Source organism: Anthonomus grandis, chromosome 4 (genome assembly GCF_022605725.1).
Source record: "Anthonomus grandis grandis chromosome 4, icAntGran1.3, whole genome shotgun sequence".
Taxonomy (NCBI): Eukaryota; Metazoa; Arthropoda; class Insecta; order Coleoptera; family Curculionidae; genus Anthonomus; species Anthonomus grandis.
In genome coordinates, this window is record NC_065549.1 from 30,290,511 (window position 1) to 30,309,494 (window position 18,984).

Sequence of the window (18,984 nt, forward strand, 5' to 3'; positions counted from 1 at the left end):
TTAGTTTCAGCTGACGTTTTCTTTAAAGCCGTTTCCAGTTTTCTTTTCTTTATTATATTCTCTTTATCTATTCTTTTTTTTTTCTTGTTCAGAATGATGTTTCACCCACTTATCGGATGTTATTGCGTAGGGCATTTGAACACGTTGGCTTCTCTTTTTTGATACACCCTCTTGCTTTGGCCAGTGAAGATGATTTTCCCAAGCTTTATCTAAACTTTTATTTCCTGGATTAATGACAATATTGGATAATATTTTAATCTTCGATTCGCTGCAAGGGAGAGTTTTGGCTGGAATAGCCATACACTCAGATTGGAATTCTCTGTCTTCTATAATAATAAATGCATTGTCGATAATCGTGTCAAGAATTTCTAAACAGTATGATTTTATTTGGGAATTCAAATGCACATCAGGTAATAAAATAGGTGTAATTACATCAATTTCTGGTAATGATGATGTCTGATAAGTTGGAGGGTCATATAAAACTCCGTCAATTTCAAGGGGCAAGTCGTTTAAAAAGGAATCTGTAAATATACCGCTCTGTATATTCCCTGACATGTCATTTATTTCAGACTCGCTAAATAAATGGTCAACATTATCGCTACTGTCATTAAAACTTGTTGAGTCGCCTGCGTTTTTTTCGCAAATTTTTTTAAAAGAATCTACACTGTTGGACAAATTTGTGATAATATTGACCTTTAAATCATGGTCCAATACTTTCAAGGAACATTTATTTACAGTATTCTATGGATAATTCGGTACTGGGTCTTTTCTGAAAGATTTCATTACGCCGGGTTGAAATACACTTTGACTAATCAACTGAGTCAGGGCTTAATGGATAAAGGCCACAAATTCAGAATCCATTTATAAGGGTTTCTGGTTTAGAAGCCTTATCAAAAGCTTCTTTAAAGAGGATGTTGTGCCGATTAATTGGTGTACAACTCTTTTTTTGTTTATGAAGTCGGCACACAGATTTCCATTCAACTTTTAGGGGTCTAAATATACTGACATCACAAGGTTGTAGTATGTGTGTCGAGTTCGGGTATAAACAATAAAGGATGATTCTGTTTTACACAGAATTCATACAGGTCCAAATTATAGTGCAATGTATGAAAAGAATTACTGGAAATATAACGCTATTTTCCAAAAGCCAGGGATAAAATATATTCGCAATATATTTAAAAAACGTTGCACTGGTCATCCACCCAGAATCGGACCTCCCAATGGCCCAACCTTTTGGCACCGAAAGAGCTAGCGCTTTAGGAATTCTTTTGTATGGGAAAACAATCATTGGTGGGACTGCCACACCATTAGCAGCATAGTTGCACAGCACTGTAATTGACTCTTTTTCATTTCCGCCTGCAATCTCGTAAAGGTTTTTAAACTTTTTGGAGGGCCCTAGAACCAAACCTGACTTCATACACGTTCTTATACCGGTTTCATCCGCATTGAAAATGCGGGCTGGATCAGACATCATGTCTAATACATTTTTGTCAGTTAAGTACTGGATAAGTTCTAAAAACCATTGCCTTATACCATCCTCAGTAACCGCAGCACCAGTTTTGGAAATAATCTCTGTATTTCTTTTTGAAATTTGTGGGTGCCTCTGAAGAAAAAGCTTTAACCATTTATCTCCTGGTCTATCATCAGTAAAATTATTTGGTCGTTGAGAATCTTTAAGGACTTTTTGTACTGAGTCCTTAACCTCATTGGGATGCATTGGAAATCCCAATTTGGCTTTTGACAAAATCCAATTAACTAATCTAGTTTCATGAGCGCTCAAGACTGTAAAGGGGCCCATTTTTTCGAATATGTGGCACCTTTCCCGTTAATTTGTTATGTAAAGTGGACTTTGGTATGCCATATTTAGAAGAAGCTTTATTTAATGAAATAGTTGCAGCTTGAATTTCACTAATTGCTGCATCCAAAGCTTCCTCCGTGTATTTAAAACGTGAATATTTTGGAGCCATCTGAAAAATAATTGTCGTCCAATAAATGAACACCAGTAAATAAACGTTTTCTATTAACTTTCATTTACTGGTTTGACTGCATTTGGGTATAAATGCTATTATTCAAGTTAGTTCAGTTCTATGTAAGATATGTTTAAGGTGGAAATTCGCATAAAAAATTATTTTAAGTAAAATCCAGTAAATGAACACACTGTTCATTTACTATATTTAAAAAAAAAAATTAAACCAGTAATTGAACATGCAGGAATTATTCAATAATAAAAAAGAATTAGGTATAAACTCATTTTAAAGAAAACAATTATAGTGTCCAACATATCCTCGGTACATATCTTACGATCGGTTTTGCTTTTATATGACCTAAAATAAAATAGGTGAGGATAAATACCAAAAAAAATTTTGATTCTTATGGGGCATAAGTCCGCAGTGCGGATTTTTACCCCACACACTACTGCGGACTTTTGCCCCAAATGTAACGGGCTCACAAAGATATTTCCTACCTTTACGTACAGCGAGGATGGAGGCACTACTCTTTATGCTTTACAACCAAACATAACCTATATATTGTAAATATTATAAATGCGGATTTAAAGTAATCCGTTTTTAGTTACACCTTAAATAGTATGATGACGAAATTACTTGAACAGCTTGCAAATCTGTAACTTACCTCATAATTCGCACAATTATTCACTACTAGAAATATTTTTCTCGTCGATGCATGCATGTGTAAGGCTAAAACCACTTGTTGCGACATTGTCAAATTGCAAGGGATATATCAGTAAAATCATTTTCGGACTTTTGCCCCACTTTATTCTATGGATATTCCTAGTTTTTAAATAGTAGCAGCGGCTATTTCGCCTTGTTCTTAGAGCATGCTTATGTGTGGATTTCTGATTTTGCGATATTTGTTTTCCTAGTCGTTTTTTTGTTAGTTATACTCCACACTACCTTACAATTAAAACTGCATTACACAGCTCTAACCCCAGTATGGAAATTGCTTTTAAGGGTGCCACCCGCGATTTCGCACAAAACAGTTGTGTAAAACAACCAAGTTTCATCGAATGATCTTAAATAAATACAACAATCGTATCCATATTAAGGAGCATCACAAAAGGTATTTGGAATTATATATTAAATCATGTCCTTTTATATTAATGCAATCAACTAAATTGGGATCAATTACTAGGTTTAATCATATGTTATTTATATTGGAAGGAAGGAGGGAACCATGGCCCTCCTTACATTACCAAATACTTTGCATTACAATCTTAGCATGAATAATTGGTGTCAATAATTCTAGCGACTCAAAACTACTGGTGAAAGGTATGCTACGTTTTGTAATTTTTTTGAGATTTTATGTCATAATTTCTTAGGGAATACAGTAATCTGAATCTATCAGACTTGAGTCCCAAATTTAACCTAAAGTTCCATTTCATTACACTGAGACATTCCAAATCTATTTAAAACTCGTTTTAAACAGTGTTGCCAGGTCAATAATTTTGAATGTACCAGATTGTCTGGGAAAATGTACCAATTTGTGTATAAATTGTACCACTTTTTTTGTACAATTACTATTGGTGGCAAAAGGAGAATAGTATAGCTCGCCGCTGAAGCGCGCCGCGAAAAATTTTTGAATTTTAAGATTATATTTTGGAGTAAAATTGCGTCAAAACTATTCTATTTACATTAAAATATAAAATTCTCTATTTTGGTCATTGAAAAATGGTACTTATTTTGGTAATAATTATTCGGCTGATATAATCAATTGCAGTAAAACCACAGAAGTAAATAGGTATATGAATATATTTTACAAAAAAAAAACAAACAAACAAAAAATTCATACAGATATAGATAAAAATATAGGAACTAAATCACCGATTCTAAAAGGTCTTAACATAAAAATAAAACGAATAAAAAAACTTATTAATTAAAATAAGATGTATATGTATATAAAAAAAAATTTCTCTTTGTCCAGATACTTAAATAACAAAAAACAAAAGTAAACCTCTATTAACTAATGATGTATACATATTATACAATAAATAATTAATTACATTTTATATTTCTATAAATATTTTGGCTTTTGTTGCAAAAGTTTTTCTGAAGATTGCCATGTATAGCATACGTTATTATCCAGCATATCTGAGGATAATAAGATGGAATTGCATGTAGTTATATTCAGTCTATTTCTTAGATCGTCTTTAATAACACTCAATTTGGAAAATTTTCTTTCGGCTGCAGCAGAAGAATGAGGCAGGCACATTACAGTCTTTATTAATTTTGTTAGGTTTGGAAACATTTCCATATCTAGCTCAGTTTTTACAGTGAAATACGTGTGACGAAAAAGAATCAAAATCAGTTGTTTGTTTTTTAAATCAATATCTGGCAACATTCGCCACTCTAAGTCTAATTTCTGAGGGGATAAATTGAGAAATTTAAAATACTTTTGAGCTTCAAAAATTGACGCAATATCGCCACTGGCGGAGAGTGGACTGTAGTTATTTTATGTTTTTTAATTACGGACTCGATAATACGTAATATGATTTATTTGGTAACAGAAACTTATAAATTATACAGATAAAAAATGTGTGCGACCGGTCTTTTTTTTGTTGACAGACAGACCGATACGTAAGCTGGTTCCCGGAAGAGCTGGGCCGAACGAGAGGCAAAGTAGGAATGTGCCAGCTTGGTCTGTTATTTCTCTATACTCCCCCGCGTTGAACTGGTTCAACTTTTTGAACTGGTTCAAAGTTCAACTTTAGCATGGTCCGGAACTTCATCAGAAACTGGCAAGGAACAAATCTTTGTTATTGCCCGCTTCACATCTCCTTTGCTGGTTCGAATATTCACCACTAGAACAACGTCATCGGAACCTGGATGGGTGGCTGTAACTTGTCCCAGCAACCACTTGCATGGGGGCAGATTGTCGGCCTTGAGTAGAACAAGCGCATCCTTCTTGATGTTGGCAAACGTCTGTTTCCATTTGCCCCTTTCTTGCAGCTGGTTCAAGTAACATTTAGACCAGCGCTTCCAAAAGTCCTGGTTGATTTTCTGCAGCAGCTGATATCTTGAGAAGCTGCTAACTTTGACATCTTCCAAATTAGGGTCTGGAGCGGCAATGATTGGCCTCCCAATTAAAAAATGAGAAGGGGTAAGGGATTCGAAATCAGAGGGATCAGATGATAAGGGATATAAAGGACGAAAGTTGAGAATTGACTCTATTTGAACTAGAATTATCGCAAACTCTTCATACATTTAAATGGTGTTTTGAATAACCCTCTTTAAGTGGTATTTAACTCCCTTAATGTTTGATTCCCATAATCCACCAAACGTGGGCGATCGTGGCGGAATAAAATGCCATTCTGTACGATAATCACTCAGACTAACTGAAATCTCGTTACTAGTATTCGTCAGAAATTCATACAGATTTGACAATTCTCTGTTTGCCTCAATAAAATTTGACCCATTATCGGAATATAAATGTGCTGGTTTGCCGCGTCTGGCGGTAAATCGCCGAAAAGTGGCAATAAATGCCTCAGTGCTCAGATCGGTGACAAGCTCGAGGTGTACTGCTTTAGTACCAAAACAAATAGACAAACAAATGTAAGCCTTAAATTGCTTAGCACCTCGACCTTTCCGATCTTTTAACATAAAATGACCGGCGTAATCCACACCGGTCACGGTAAATGGAGCTGACACTGTCACTCGCGCACTGGGTAAGTTTGACATAATAGTACTGCAGTCTTAAGGTTTAGCTTTAAAACATGTAACACATTTGTGTACAACACCCTTTGCAACATTCATGCCGTTAGTAGCCCAATACTTTTCCCTAATAGAAAACAATAATAATTGTGGCCCTGCATGTTTCAGTTGAACATGCTCGGGTTCAAAGATTAACTGGCTGAAATAATGCTTTCCATCTAACAAGAATGGATGTTTCTTTTTATAACTCACTGGTGCATGTTTTAGGCGACCCCAACCCTTAAAAGCCCCTCTTTCTATAAAAGGAGTAGGTGCTAAAAGTCTGTGTTTTGGTTTTAAATTCTCACCATTAGTCAGAATTTCTATTTCAGCGCTGAATGATTCAGCCTGTGCTAACTTTATTAAAACAGTCATAGCTTGTTCAAGCTGTTTAGGTGACAAAGGACCAAATAATCGTTTTTCCTTCTCAATACTTTTTAATTTGCTATTGAATATGAAACGACAGTAATATGCTTGAACTCTTAATAGTTTATTTAAGGTTGAAAAACGATTAAAAGGTAAACAACTTTCGATTTCATTTTTCTTTAAAACACATACATTTTTTACTAAATCTGCTTAATCAAGTTTTCCCGAAAATATCATGTTTTTTGGCCATTTTTTTTTCGCTCCTCAAGAAATCAGGACCTTGCCACCAACATTTTGAATGCACCAATTCATTAGGACATATGCCACGAGTCGCAAGGTCTGCAGGATTATCTTTGGTATTAACATACCTCCAGGAATCTAGCTCAGTTGAATTTCTAAGTTCTGAAACTCGATTACGAACAAAAACTTGCAATTTATCCAAAGGGGTATGTAACCAATGCAACACGATTTGTGAGTCACATCACAAAAAACATTTATACACCTTGAATTGTAAAGCCTCATTAACAACCTTTATTAAACGGGTTAACATCAACGCACCACACGATTCGAGCCTAGGCACTGTTATTGACTTAACGGCGCAACCTTAGTTTTCGAACATAACAAAGAAAGCTGCGGTTTTCCTTGCTCATCAAACCAGGTCATATAAATTACCGCGCAATACTCTTTGTGTGACGCATCACTAAACCCATGTATCACAACATTAGAATTCTCTGACGAACCTAAGACATATCTAGGAATCCTAAGGGAATTAAACACCTCTAAATTATTTCGAAACTGATTCCAAGAAATTTCCAAATCATCTGGGATCTTGTCATCCCAATCTAACTTAAGAGACCATAGCTCTTAAATTAGAATCTTCACCACGACTATAGCTGGACCTAACAGTCCCAAAGGGTCAAAAATCTTTGCTATGCTTGATAGGACATTTCTCTTTGTAGCAGGAAGTGAGGTATCTAAATTCTCTATACGAAAAGTCAAAAAATCAGAAGAACTGATCCACTGAACTCCCAAAGTTTTAATGTGTTGGTCATCTCCAAAATTTAAAACACTAAAAGGCTCCGAAGAATCTTTCAATGCAGCTAATACCTCCGGTATGTCTGAGGACCATTTTTGCAGAGGGAAACACCCTGATGCCAAAATACTAGAAACTTCAGAACAAGTATCAATAGCCTCAGATACACTGTCAAAACTTGAAATCACGTAATCATCCACGTAAAAATAATTTAGAATGATATTTGAAGCTTTTGAAAACTTGTCTTTACTCTCAAATGCAAGCTGCTTAATAAATCTTATCGCTAAATAAGGAGAACTAACCATCCCATAGGTTACGGTATTTAAAACGAAGGTAGAGAAAGGTTTGTCTGGATCATCCCTCCAAACTATCTTTTGCAGACATCTATCCGCAGGATCCACTAAAATTTGTCTGTACATTTTTGTGATGTCCGCAGTCACAACAACCTTTCGTACCCTAAATCTTAGTAAAATGTGAAAAATATTGTTCTGAATGGGAGGACCTTTATATTGAATCTGATTCAAGGATTTGCCACTGCTTGGAACTGCCGAACCGTCAAACACTACTCTCAACTTCGTACTCACACTTTCCTCACGAATAACACCATGGTGAGGTAGAAAACACGAAACATCTAACGTACGATGTTCATTCAGATCTTCCAGTTCCATATGACCTAACCTCTTATACTCCTCCATGAAATCCTTGTACATAATTTTGAACTTTTCATTAAGAGCAAATTTGCGCTCTAAATTAACAAATCGCTTGACAGCTAGAGTTTTTGTTGCTTCCACTTCAGTGGGTTTACACTTTAGAGGAATTCTAACAACGAATCTACCATCAGCATCCCTATAATGCTCCTTAACAAATTGATTTTCACAAATCTCATCATCCTCTAATGCATCACTCCTGTCACTTACTTCTTCCACTGCCCAAAATTTCATCATATCCTCATGAATTTTCTCATTGGTTACCAACAACGAATTAACTGTCTCAGTCTGATCAAAGGACTCTAAAGAATCATGCTGACATAGCAATCCCAATTGCTTTGAAGGTAGGCAAACTGTTCCTGAAATAATGTATCCAAACTGGCTGTTTTGTAAAATAGGCAAATTGTTACCTAATGATATCTTATACCCTCCTTTAGAATACTCCAAAAATGCTTAGCCCCAATTAAAAAGTCAACTTTGCTAGAAACAAAATACCTTGGGTCGGCAAGAACAATATTACCTGGAATATTCCAAGACGAAACATCGATATTAAATATGAGCAAGTTTTCAGTAATCTTTGGCAACACTAAACAAGACATCTCAAAACCAAATTCACTTTGCTTGGACCTTAAGGAAATATCACATATTTTATTTAAACCCAAAATTTCACTGTTTAACCCACAACAGACACATTTGCACTACAAACTGGCAAATCCATTTCCTTATAAAACGCTTCTGAAATAATACAAGATTGGCTGCCACAATCCAAAACTCCACGAGCAGTACAAAACCTGCCATGCTTATTCCTAACTAAAACTTCAGCAGTTGACAGTAAAACATGTTCCTTTCTGGAACTCCGACTGGATAGGGCAACAGCAATCTCTGAATTCTTAACCTCCTGAGTCACCACCAATGTCTGTTCAACCTCAGGACTCTCTTGGCGTTTACTTGACACACCACCTAGCACCTCTGACTTTTCCAAGCTAGGTCTCGACTGAAAATTAGTGTGCAACAAAGTATGATGCCTAAACTTACACTTCTTGCAGGGGTAAAACCTTCATGTCTTGGAAAAGTGTCCCTTACATAAACAATTCGAACACAACTTCAAATCTTTAACCTTGTCCCATCTTTCAGAGACTGAAAACCCAAGAAAAATGTTACAATTATAAATTGCATGACTCTGATCACACAAAAAACACTTTACTTTTTCATTTTCCTTGGTAAAAAACGAATAACTCTGAGACTTACTACCCTTACTTTCAAATTTAACAGTATGTTTAACTTCCAGTGACTCAAGGAAATCAGCACAGTTGCTCAAAAAATTTAAAAAATCTTGAAACAAAGGCAAATTTTTATCATTCTCCTGCTCCCAACTACGAGCAGTACTCTTATCCAACTTTATGGAAATAAAATAAACAAGCCAAGCATCCCAATGCTCGATAGGTAATCCCAAACTTTTAAGTGCCCGTAAATGCTTGTTAAGGGAGTCAATCAAGTTCCTTAAACCCACCACCAAGTTAAAAATGGCCTTAAGATGGTCATTTACCAATAAACGAGAATTGTCAAACCTCTTACATATAAAATCCCAAGCTTCAGTGTAATTGTTAGAGGAAAACTCTAAACTTTAAATCACTTTAATTGCCCCATCCCCTAAAGACGCTCTCAAATAATGAAACTTTTGAATTTCTCTCGAAAGAACTGTTATGGTGAATAAGTGATTGAAAAGTTTCTCGATATTCAAGCGACTTACTATGTTCCCCATTAAAATTTGGCAATTTAATTGGAGGTAAATTCATATTAGAAATAGTAGGCACTATATTTTGCGACATAAACTGGGGTGGAATTACCAGAGCAGGCGTTTGAACAGGAATTTCATCTTTTTTAGTTAACTTATCTAAAGCCAATTGTGCAGTTACCAATGTGTCAGTATGAATTGCAGTAAAGCTTTCTCTGTCTGCGTAATGCTCTTCTAACCTTGCAATCGCACAATTTAACTCGATAGTAGACTGGACTTCTTTATACTCATTAAAAACTGCAACTAACTTTTCTATTCGAATTTGCAACTCACGGATTGTTTTTTCACCCAGATTTAATTCCTGTTCAATCGCTGCCTTTATAGGAGCAAAGAAATTAATAAACCCTGCTAATTTCTGTTTGATATAACATATATTTGACATTTTTAACATCTACTAAATCACAACCTAGAATTAATACGTCATCCACGTAAGGCAAAACAAATAATTTTTGTTGTTAGAAATTCGTTAGTACAAATAAAAATCATGGCCTGATTTAAGAAAATTTTCTTTTATCATTAAATTATCAAACTTATTGCTCCTATACTTCGGAGACTTTATAAGATCCTATATAGACTTATTTCATTTATAAACTTTTTGATTCACAGTTTGTCCTGGCAATGTCATGTGCACCTCCTCCTTGATGTCACCATAAACCAAAGCACTTTGCACATCCATTTGATGCATTATCATTCCATAATAATTGGCCATTTTTAAAAGGATTCAAAATGTGCACAACTTGGCAACAGGTGCATACAAGTCATACGACCTCTCACTTTAGTTGTGCTAAAACCCCCTTGCCAATAAACGCGCTTTATATTGTCCATCACTTTTAATCTTAAGAACCCATTTATTGTCTATTAGTTTTTTGTCCTTGTGTCTTCTTTTGAATACCCTCCTTCTATTTTACATTGTTCTTTTCCGACAGATTTTCTTTTAAATCCAAAGGCGCCTCACTGTCTGTGTATTAAAGCACATGTCACACTGGTCCATATCAGAATTCATATCATAATCTTTCATCCACACTGTTTGTCGAATTTTCCTCTTTTCTGGTTTTCTTAAAATACATATCTGTTGTTCATTGACCTCTGGTTCAGCTTCCCTCACTGATTCAACGAGAGATTTATCGGAACCATTTACATTCTCAAAAATATCAATCTCCTCATTAGGTTCATCCAGCGCACTCTCACTACTCTGGTCACTTAGATCAGCTGCCTCCTGTACTTCTTCATGATCAAATTTGTCTCTTAATAGGAGCCCTTGATTTATTTTCTCCTCCTCTTCTGAAAAATTTAAAAGTCCAAGTTTTTCCTTTTTTAGAGGGTCCTTTAACTGAGGTTTGTCATCTTCAGGTATAAACACCATATCTATATATCTCAAAAGTTTTCTTTTGTGGCAGATATACTCGATAACCTTTTATCATATGATGATGATGTTGTTAGCATCTAATTTCGACCCTTTTTTGCTTTGGAATATGAACACTAACTTTTCTACCATACTCCTGGAAAAAAATCCATACTTGACTATTATTTCTTCTAATTGGGAAGTAAAGTCCGCCACCTTTCCATCTACATAGTTTATATATTCTTGCTATTTTCTTTATTAAATTTTGATAATTTGATTTTCTTTTGCCCATATTTCTTTCTGAGGATTTGCAGGCTAAAATGGAATTTGTGACACTCTTATCCAGCCTGGAAACTATAAGCTCTTGAGCCTTGTTATCCCACTCTTGATTGTTTCCTGGAGGCATTAGCCTTTTTGTGGTGCCATCCACTATGCCCTAAAATAGCCCTTTGACCTTAATGCTAATGTACTTGAAACTTCCAAGTAACCCAATTTTCACGGTTTCATTTTGCGATATTTAACAAGCCTACTTGCTCTGCCATGTCTCTGTATTCTTCTTAGGGTTCCTTCAAGCATCACAGCTAAAGTAATACACTTTTATAGCTCTAAAAAAACTTTCACCGGCCCACCAATTTCCACGACAAAAACCAAAACTTTAGAGCGGGTCTGGGCCCATAAACTGTTGAACCATTGTGTATATTGGGAAATTGGGGTCTTAATTAAAGGCACAAGATACAGCTTAAAAAACTTTAATTACTAGTAAAAAGGGATTACAGTTTTCACACTTTTTACATTTTTCATTATATTGCAAACACTCTGAACTTAAACTACTTAGGCTATTTCACCACAACCCCTGGTTGTAAATAACGGATTGTGGGTCGCTACCGGCATAATTTCATCTTTTGCTAAAAAGTTGGTCCCATTTGACGAGTTTTCCCTCCGGGTCAATTAAAGACTTTAAATCTTTGTGTTGCGCACTCATTTCACCATGTGAAGATACTGACGGATACAAAAATATACATAAGTAAAAATAAATGGTTTCATCTGTTGCCGGATTTATAAATAATGGTTTAAAATTTGTGAAAAAAAATGTGGTCAACAAATTTGCTCTGTCAGTGCCGGTAAGTCTATTGATTTAAAATTATCCTAATTTTACTTGCCAACGATTATTCAAATACCTGCTAAAAAACTAATGCACTTTTAGCAGGTATGTCCTTGTTATGCTCCCTTCTTAGGTTGTTCCTCAAATTCACGATTTCAGAAAAGTGGCCACTGTGTTTATCCCAACTGATTTGTGATCTTATTGACATCTCACCTATAGTGATGTTTATGAAAGCTTACTTTTCTTTGTAGTTTAGTGATATGATAGAAAAAGCTTGCTTAGAAAATCCTGGTTTTTCATTAATTGTACTGTACCATTTTCGTAATGTGTTTTGATGAGGCAACAATGAGTTTTTTATTTTTGAATTTAACAGCTTTATAGTTATAGCAAATTCTAGCAATTTCGCATCCATATTTCCTTCTTTTATTCAAAGTCTGCCATTTTGTATGTTTCTAGGGAAAATAAACTCTCCTCTTTGCCGCCGTGGATAACCAATTTCCACTGCACGAGAGTCCAAAAGCTGGCAAACACATAATTAGAAAACTTGGCACATGGCCACGTTAAAGCTAACGCTTCGCGCTCGATTTGAGCATAACTGTGCTCTCTTTTAGACAGCTATCTAGCATAATAGACATCTTTTTTATTTTATATTGAAATAAGACACGATCCTATACCAAAAGAAGAAGCATCCACAGAAATAATGGTCTTCTGGCTGGCGTCAACATTTTCAAGACAAGGAATTTTCTGTAATAATGTTTTCATTTTGTTAAATGCCTCAATTTAAGATATCAGTTCTGTTAAATCGGCACGAAACCATACCTAAAAAAACGAAGTTCAAATAATTTGACAATCTCATTTACGCCCTCGGGGTCTACAGACATTTTCTTGTCAGATATGGGGGACCTGAAAATTTAGAAACAAGAAATGTACACCGAAAACACATTTTTGTTTATTTCAAGTTATACCTTCTTTATAATTTCTTCTTAAAACTTCATTTAAAATGTTACTATTCTCCTCAGTAGTCGGTGTATATCATCGATATGCAATATTACCTTATAAAGCCCCATCAGAATTTTATTTATTAGCATAGAAAAAGTTCAGGTGGATAGGTTACACCGAATGGCAACATTTTAAATTTAAAACGACCGAAAGGTTTTATGAAACACTAAATCACACACATTAAATCCTGATATACTTTGCCGAGCTTAATTGGATAAAATCCAGAGATCGTATCTAAACGACTAAGACAAAAAAGGACAGTGGTTTATTTCGATCATACCTCCACTCAATATTTTGTAAGCACGTATTTTTGGGATCAACTACAATTTGATGGTAAATTTTTTCTGTCTTCTGTAACTACAACTTTATGTGCCTTTATAAAATATGAAAAATATTATTTTGTATGGGAGGCACCTTTGTACTGAATCTTATTTACCGGTTTACCATGACTTGGAACCACAGAACCATCAAACACCGCTTGTAACTTTGCACTTAAACTCTCTTCTCTAATAACGCCGTGATGTGGTAAAAATCCATACACATTTATGGTATCTTTAATCTGCTCTAATTCCATGTGCCCTGATATTCTATATTCATTCATAAATTCTTTATATTTAAATTTAAATTCTCCGTTATGAGTGAATTTAGAAAGCGTTGAATAGCAAGAGCGTTTGTATCTCCCGCTTTAGTTATCCCTCTTTCAAGGGAATTCTAACAATCGATCTAGTGGCCATTAACAAATTGATTCTCACAAATCTCATCATTCTCTAACAAACTAACATTGTTACTTGCTTCCTCTACCTCTCAGAACTTGATCATATTATCTTTATGAATTTTTTCAGAAGAAACAAATAAATAATTGACTACAGTTTATTCGAGCCGTTCAAATTTATTATGAGTAACGAAACCCCACGTTTTTGTTTTCAAATCAATTGTACTAGAAATAACATAACCAAGTTGATTATTTTGTAATATAGGCAAGTTCTTTCCCAAAGAAATCTTTCTATCCTTTATGTTGTTCCAAAAATGTTTTGCCCCAATTAGTAAATCAATTTGATTAGATATGAAATATTTCGAATCAGCAAGAACAATATTAGCAGGTATATTCACTGTGAAATGGCAATATCAAATATGGACACATTTTCGGTAAGTTTAGGTAATACTAAGCAAGATATATTTACCGAAAACTCATTACAGTGAGACTTTACCATTATTTCACACCTTTTTCTAATACAACTTTTATTATTTATTCCCACTACTGACACATTTGCCTTATGAACTGGTAAATCTATAATCTGGAAATAAAACATGACTACCACTATCTAAAATTGCCCGAGCAATACAATATCTATTTTGACTACTTTTTACCAAAATCTCTGTAGTGAATAAAATTTTTTAAATTCAATCACTGGCAAAGCGCGTTTTTGTTGGTTGTAAAATAACATTTTTACTATTTTATATGTATATATATTAGGCCAGAGAAACAAAAATTATATGCACGATAATGCCTTATAAAGAAAACGTCGCGTGCTAAACGTTTTTAGTTTTTATACTTGTCCAAGAAACTTCATCTAAACTATACCATTTTTTACACTTAAAATAGTCTATTTTGGTTTTAAAGCAACAATGGCAAAATTAGCAAATTTTCGGTTCAGGTAAAACCAAACGGGCACCAGTAAAATGAATATTGTCACTGACGCGAGGAAAAGTGTCAATAAATCAGTAACAGTCGATATTTGAAAACAAGTATGAATTATTCAATCGACGAAAAAATAGATATAAATATTTAATTTAACTTCATCGTTATATTAAATAAAAGTTGAGATAAAAAAGTAATGTTAACGTGTCTTACTTTGAATGTATGGTTGAGGAGATTGATAAAACGAAAAAAAAAACATTTCTTGTATTCGGCTGTACGTCAGATTTGACAAAGCCTTATAACAAATTGTTTGCTGGTGGTTGGTGTCTGGTTTTACCTGAACCGAAAATTTGCTAATTTTGCAATTACATTTAATTGAATAATTCAAGATTCGCTTATTAAAATTTTTTGAAACTTTGCACGAGGGTTTGCCAGATTGGTCTCCGCAAAAAGTTATCTTACATTTTTCCTGTAAAACGTATAGGGAAGCCAATAAATGACCCCCTTAAAATTTACATGGGATTTCCTATGTTCCGCTCGGCGACGCTCCACTCGGTATATACAAACATTTAAGATGTACTTACCTGTAGATTTTTCCTGAAGACTTTCTTCAGTTTTTCACCGAAAACAAACTAGTACATTTTGACTAATTCAATTATTAACAAGTAAAATGTATTATTAGACTAAATATATTACAGTTTAAATTTTTAAAGAACCCGAAACTAGAAAACATGGAAATGGGGAAAATGTACAAGGCTGAGTCATGAAGAAAGTTCGAGCAGAAGAGTGACAAGTGACAACATTGGCAGGTATGACTGTCTATTACGCCAATGTCAATATTAGCTGTTAATATCAAGTGTCAATATAGATGGCGCTGCCCTTTCTAGTCATTGAATTACTAACTGTCAAGTGTCAAAAATAATGTATCCGAAACGTGCTATCTTTTGACATCTCTCTTATTTTACTTTCTCTATGAGGCCGCCATACTTAGAACCAACTAACTAGCATAGCTGTTCGCAGGTGGCACTCCCTCTTCAGAGGTACAAAACTAGACCTACAATACAAATAGGCTAGGCATTAGATACATTATTATTATACTAAAGGTCGGAATATCTATAATACAGTTTTCTCGCCCCAACAATTTTGGACCAAGCGTTTTCTTTACCTCGCCGAAGCCGAAAATAACAATACTCGCATAACAAAACGTTTTATAATTTCACGGCTGCTTCAGATAGAAACTCTACCTACCGGATTTTTAATCTAGCGGCTGGGATCTACCTCCATAACCTGTTGTAATATTTAGATATTTTTTATTAAAAAGAACGTATAGATCAAGGCAATGTTCATGTATTAGCTTTAATTTAAATGTAATTTTTTGATTATCAACTCTAATAAGGTAGGATTAACACTTTTATTCTACATTAAGTTGTTAATATTGTGATAATTTTTATATTTTTGGTTATATCGCTTATTGTAGTGTAATAAAAGATTTTCTTGTTGTGTTCCTACTCTATTTTTTATGAAAAATATTTATATTTATACATAACTCTAATATATATGTGTACACAAGTATATATACAAAATATTTCATAAAGATCTTTCTTTAATTTTAATTGCTATTTGAATTTGTAGTTATAAAATACTGCTCACAATCACAGCACTTCTCCTTCATTGTGCGATCGATCCTCGTTTTAAGGTCATCTATTTGTTCTTTGAAGAAATCTATTGATCTAAAATAAATATTTTTTATTTAAATCTCTATATACCGGGTGACACATAAAAGAGGGAACACTTAAGAACTTTTTTACTTTTCAAGATAAACAAATGAAATTTGATGTATCGATAGAATAGTTATAAGAGCATCTTTTGACATATTCTATTGTTTTCCATCACTTCCGGTTTAACAGGAAATGACACTAACTTTCTTATTTTAATACTTGGTATATTATTACATATTTTGATAGAAAATAATATTCTGAAAACAATGGTACTCTATTTGCTACTTTTTGTTTTTAAAAAAATCATTTTTTTTAATTTTAAAATAGGGTGCCATGAATGCGTTGAAAGTTTTAATTTTTAATCAAATTATCATGGAAAAAATAGTATTCATTGCATTTTATGACTTGTAAAATGTCCAAATCATTAATTTTGGCATTTACATTATTTTTTTAAATAGCACATTATTGGGAACAACTACTTTTGAAATGCGGTTCTTTCTTTCAATAATTTGATATGAGTATTTTTTAAATCGGTTGATAAATAAGCCCATAAGAAGAAGAAAACTAATTTACAAAAATGAACGAACAGGAAGCATTGTAATGACACGCCTGCGTATTTTTTTCAAATGACATAACACATCATATTCACATAATATTTCATCATATCATAAAATGCAATGAAAACTTGGAACGCATTCATGGCCGCCTGTTTTAAAATTTGAAAAAATATTTTTTATCGAAATACGTAATAATATACCGAGTGTCCCATTTAAAATAAGGAAGTTAGTGTCACTTCCGGTTTAGCAGGAAGTGAAAAACAATAGAATATGTTAAAAGATGCTCTTATAACTATTCTATCGATATACCAAATTTCATTTGTTTATCTTGAAAAGTAACAAAGTTATTTAGTGTTAGGTATACTGAAAGATCTCTTACACGGCCTAATATGCAAATGAGAGAGGGAATTAAATATTCGCTTCTAATAGAGCCGTAGTACTTTCCGTAGTCCGTTTATATTTGACTTTATAGTGTCATATCGTATCAAAATATATAAAGTTTTCTGTTATAGGGATGCCCCAAAATGTTTTTCTCTTTATGCTATGAGCTGAAATGCTAGGATGTAAGCACTCTGAACCCTAAGAATGCATTCCTTTAATTGAGCTTTCCAGCTTTCTTTGCTCGTGGGCAACCGAATGACAGAAGCTTAACTTTTGCTGACATGTAGTGTTGTATTGAATCAAGTATTAAAAGGAAATACTGAACAATTACTACAGGTTTAAATACGATAGTAGTAAGTAAATATTGTATATAGTATATTTAAAACGAAGATTCCAGACGTAAACAATTGTACATGCTTAAATTAGTCACGTTGTGGCTCTTCATACAGGGTGGGACTCTAATTTTATGATTTTATAAACGCAGCAATTACAATAAAGGCATTGTAAACCTTAATACGATTTTCCTCTCGCGCTGTACGATATTTAAGAATATAATTATGCAAAGTGTAGACTATTAAAAAAATATATTGCTATGGTTCCTAAAAAAAATGTCTGTATATCGATAGCCAAATTCAATCCATAGAACCTGCCGCTTTCGAAAAAAACAACACATTGTCTCGCCTTCGGCAATACAGGGATGAAAATCGACCAATAATTTACCTTCACGAAACTGGGTTCGACTAGGTTCACTCATGATACTGCACAAAAAGGGTGGGGTGAATTCCATGACTTCTCAAAAAAATGTAACACCAACGCACTCTCAAATAAAGGGAATAGGATGAATATGATTGTGTTGTCTTATTATACATGCATGTTAAGAAAGTAGCTTCGCTCCAAGTTATTTACTACTTTCAGCTAAGAATGTAGCAGATTCTTTCCTGGAATACCACCAAGACACTGATTCACAGCTTTTTGAAAATTGGTTTAAATATCGGCTTCTTAAAAATATTCCAAAAAATAGTGTTATTGTTATGGTTAATGCTAGTTACCACAGTCGTCAAGCAGTCAAGTTTTATGATAGACAATAACACATATTTTGAAGAGACATACAAAAAACGAGAATTTTTAAAAGTACTAAATAGTAGCTTTTGAAATAAATAAAGAGTATGTGTGTGTGATAGACTCGCAATGTGAAATGGGATACAGTTTTGCGTCTACCTTCATATTATTAGGGTTTTAATCCCATTGAAGTTATAGGGCACCAAGTAAAATCGAATATTCGAAGAAATAATACTTCCCTAACATTAAATGGATCTATAGTGGAATTAATAAAAAGGGTAGTAAATAATATTACAATCGATAGTTGGAAAAACTCCATACAACATGTTTTAAAGGTAGATAATTCTTACCCGTTTACAAATACCAATGTTCAGCTCTTAATAATAAGTTTAGACGATGATAGTGACAGTGAAACCGAATTAAAAGGAAGAAAAAGTTAATTAAACAGTGTTTGAGTTTATAAGAAATAGTTGTGTTTTGTTTTCGATATTATGCTCCTATTTTATTATTAATTTTATTTATTCTTATATAGTTTTATAAACAAATATTATTGAACTATCTCGTTTCACTAGTATTGTCTT

At 33.8% G+C, this 18,984-nt stretch overlaps 3 protein-coding genes and 1 long non-coding RNA gene across 5 annotated transcripts in view; 2 read left to right on the forward strand and 2 right to left on the reverse strand.

The window, feature by feature from the left end:
• The window catches only part of LOC126735585 (programmed cell death protein 6-like), an 84,408-nt gene that overhangs the window by 61,789 nt on the left and 3,635 nt on the right, over window positions 1–18,984 (reverse strand). The gene's annotated exons all lie outside the window — the stretch shown is intronic.
• The window catches only part of LOC126735586 (uncharacterized), a 53,093-nt gene that overhangs the window by 19,521 nt on the left and 14,588 nt on the right, over window positions 1–18,984 (forward strand). The window contains exon 6 of one of the 2 annotated variants that reach the window (XM_050439621.1): window positions 17,476–17,864. The exons of the other annotated variant lie outside the window; for it this stretch is intronic. Coding sequence (XP_050295578.1) covers window position 17,476 — 1 coding nt within the window. The 3' untranslated portion in view covers window positions 17,477–17,864. Of the gene's footprint in view, window positions 1–17,475; window positions 17,865–18,984 lie in introns of those variants that run through there. 2 annotated transcript variants of the gene reach the window in all.
• Window positions 438–16,196, forward strand: LOC126735588 (uncharacterized). The gene is made up of 2 exons (XR_007660457.1): window positions 438–1,433; window positions 1,495–16,196. It is a non-coding gene; the product is annotated as an uncharacterized LOC126735588 (long non-coding RNA).
• The window catches only part of LOC126735583 (desmoplakin-like), a 55,163-nt gene continuing 52,356 nt past the window's right edge, over window positions 16,178–18,984 (reverse strand). The window contains exon 19 of the mRNA XM_050439611.1: window positions 16,178–16,418. Within this exon, the coding sequence (XP_050295568.1) occupies window positions 16,298–16,418 (121 nt within the window). The 3' untranslated portion in view covers window positions 16,178–16,297. The remainder of the gene's footprint in view (window positions 16,419–18,984) is intronic.